Source organism: Apis dorsata, unplaced genomic scaffold (assembly GCF_000469605.1).
Source record: "Apis dorsata unplaced genomic scaffold, Apis dorsata 1.3 scaffold_631, whole genome shotgun sequence".
NCBI lineage: Eukaryota > Metazoa > Arthropoda > Insecta > Hymenoptera > Apidae > Apis > Apis dorsata.
Genome location: NW_006263826.1, coordinates 786846 through 789996, shown reverse-complemented (window position 1 = coordinate 789996; position 3151 = coordinate 786846). Strand labels below are relative to the sequence as shown.

The window sequence follows — 3151 nt, the reverse complement described above, 5'->3', positions numbered from 1 at the left end:
AGTTGGAATATGTATGTTTTTTTTTTTCTTTTTTTTTTTTTTGTGAATGAAAAGTGACATTACCTTATTACCGGTAATGCACATTACAGCTTTAAGTTGAAGAGGAAGCTCTCTGTTTTTAGGAGGCCTTACTCGAAATCTCATAAGTTCGATATAACATGCATCTGGTGGCTTGAACCTTCAAAAGTGTTAGTCACGTGTTAGAGACGCAATGCAGCCTTTCGTTAGTATCGTTGTAGTTATCATTTGTGAAAATATGTATTATTCTTGTAAAAGATTAATTATATAATATACCTTAAGATACGTACTTTATGATTCTAGATTTTTCATACTCGTCCTGTTGAACGCAAGAGTGGAATTCGACGTTTTCAAGACGGATCCATTCCTCGGTTACCACTGGAATTATATCGTGTCTACCTACTACTTCTTTCCCCTGACGCCACATGTCGTTTATTCCCAACTCTACATCGGGCATTCCTGATATAATCAAAATTATAAATTAGTAAATTTCAGTTTCAGGTACGATAAAATGGTTCCAAGAATTTGACAAAGTTTTACCAGAAAGGAAGCCCAAGAAGAACAATCGAACACGAGCTATCTGTTTCTCAACTTGACCTTGAGCGTTCTGTTCCACGTATAGTTCATCTACAACTGTTATTTGCACATCCTCCGTCTTATAATTAAGCGCTCGATCTCGATGAGCAGGTAATCTGAACAGAGCTTCCTCGATCGCGCAAGAGAACTGTTTCATGTCCTCGTAGCATTGGGAGCCAAGTTTGAACAGCTCGGAAATCTATACGGAAAAAAAAAAATTGATTAATTTTGAATACACAATTTTATGCTCTATATTTTACATGCAGAAACGTCACCTGTGGCGCATGTTCCACAGGAAGACCAAGTTTCTTCAAGTCGCTTCCAAATTCCTTAACCCCCTGATAATCACCTTGAATGGCGTACGCGGCAAATTGACTGAGCTTATTCGTTAATCTTTCCGCTTTGGTTACCTGACCAGGCCGTACACCGGGTCGTTCCTTGTAGAAAATGTATTGCAACTTAACCGTAAATATTTTTCCATACTGATCAAACTGTTGCGCTCCGATATCAGAAACTGAATAAGAAGGAACTAGGGGCAATTCTTGGAAGGGATCCTTATCCTCTCTGCTGTTGAACAATTGGAGCACAGGATTGTCGCCTTGATAAACCAACTTGACGAAAATTTTCTTCCAGAATCGTTGACCAGTTATCTTTTTTTTGTTAGGCTGGCGTAGATGCATATCCCAACCATCACCAGTGTACGTTACCCTCGGGAAGTCTTCCAGAGGTTGGCTAACATCCTCGTCGAACAGAGGTGTCGGAGGAGTTTCCTGAAATCCGGACAGAGGTTATAAAAATATAACGTTCATCTCAAGATAAATCATAATACAAATAGAATACCTGAGAATCTGTCCTAGTGATTTCAGGTTGAACAGTTTCCGTGGTAGGAATGGCGTCTTGCGCAGATCCAGATTTGTCGAAGGGGTTGAAACGTGGCGAGGTATCGACGTAGGCGGTATTTTGAGGGCTCTTCGGTGGTGGTGCCAGCACAGGGACAGCTCCACCTTCGATTCCAGATTGATCACCTTCTTTCGGTCTTTTAAAGAACAAGAACCAAGATCAAATATACAATTCACAAGAACACAAGCCAAATTTTGAAATAATTCTTACTTGATGAACACGCTGAAATCTGGTCCCGCATCCGAATCTACAGACTCGGTTCTCTTCACAGTCAGTTCTGGTGGAGGTGCAGTCATGCTCAAGAACGAATCGAACCCGTCACTTTCCCCGAATCCTGTCACTGCTGTCTCCGACCCCGTTGCAGAGGAATCGCCCCAAACTAAGTATACAAGTATATAAAATAATATAATTTATATTCTTTGAAGAAAAATTGATAAATAACAAAAAAATTAGCCTACCATCGCTGGACGTATCCATGGCGGTCGGCCCACCGCCGAAAGCATCCAGGAAAGGATCTCCGGCGTTGGTTTCCTGTTCCGCAGCCTTGTCAAACTTCGAGGCAAAAATATCGAAAGCATCCCCGCCGCTCTCTGCTGTTTTCTGCTGCGTAGTAGCTGCGAGATTGTCCAACTGTTCTTCTGGCTTGTACGCCTCGCTGGTAGGGAATTCGGCACCAGGGATCGGGCTGGTCGACCTGGCGCCACCGGTATTGGTAGGCTCGCCGAAGTCGCCGAGCAAGTCGGAAGCGAAAGGTCCGCTAGATGGCAGGCTGATCTCCGAGGTCGTGAACAAGGATTGCGCGGCGGACATTTGCATGGGCGTGGAAAATGGCGCGATCACGGTGTCCGCTTTTCCAAACGGGGCAGAGGGAGTCGTGTCCGCGACGGAGAAGAACGTGGACTCGGTCACGGACGTGGACAATTGTTCCGTGGTCGAAAATAATTCGTTGCCCGTGCTCGATGATCGCAACGTTTCCCCGGCGAGATCCATGTCGACCCTCTCGGTATCGCTTCCCACGGCACCCGTCGTGGACGAGACCGAGGGTCTCTTCTCGCTGGCCACGGACACCGTTTCCTGAAACTCATCCGCCTGTTGAACAGGAGACGGTTGCTGTTCCGTGATACTGACGAATGGATTGTCCTGGGTCGTGGCGCTGATCAGAGTCACCCCTGTTCCCGAACTGTCCTCGGCGATCGTAGAGGAGGAGAATATGGTCGTAGTTGTCGTGTCCGTGTTGGGGGCGTCGAACAAATCCAATATGTCCCGATTCTTCGGTGGCTCGACCGCTTTGCTGTTGTCGTCCGACATCAAGTCGGGAACGTTCGAGTCGACGTCTAAGAAATCTGCGAAACTGTGTTCCGGTGTGGGAGACGGAGAGTGCATCAAAGTTGGGCTGGGCGTTCTGGTTGCCTGTAATAAATGAAGTCAAGATTGACGGTATGAGAAAAGGAGAGATTCATTTACTTATGTATATATATTATGTATATTAGGTATATATGTGTTGTACATGTATGTATATATATATATATACAAACTTGTAGACGATCCAGAAGATGATTCGAAGTAGCATCCATCGCACCGGTCACGGACAGGATCAAATCTTTGGTGTTCTTAGGAGGTGCAGGAGGTTGTGGCCTGGGGGGAGGGGGCCTAGAGG

General features: G+C 45.4%; 1 protein-coding gene across 1 annotated transcript in view; it reads right to left on the bottom strand.

Annotated features, from left to right (window-relative positions):
* The window catches only part of LOC102675380 (protein stoned-B-like), a 13634-nt gene that overhangs the window by 2235 nt on the left and 8248 nt on the right, over nt 1-3151 (bottom strand). Inside the window, exons 5-13 of the mRNA XM_006621703.2 lie at nt 3030-3144; nt 2377-2904; nt 1953-2343; nt 1705-1873; nt 1435-1630; nt 870-1364; nt 559-793; nt 309-477; nt 64-178 (exon numbers count right to left, since the gene is read on the bottom strand). Coding sequence (XP_006621766.1) covers nt 64-178; nt 309-477; nt 559-793; nt 870-1364; nt 1435-1630; nt 1705-1873; nt 1953-2343; nt 2377-2904; nt 3030-3144 — 2413 coding nt within the window. The remainder of the gene's footprint in view (nt 1-63; nt 179-308; nt 478-558; nt 794-869; nt 1365-1434; nt 1631-1704; nt 1874-1952; nt 2344-2376; nt 2905-3029; nt 3145-3151) is intronic.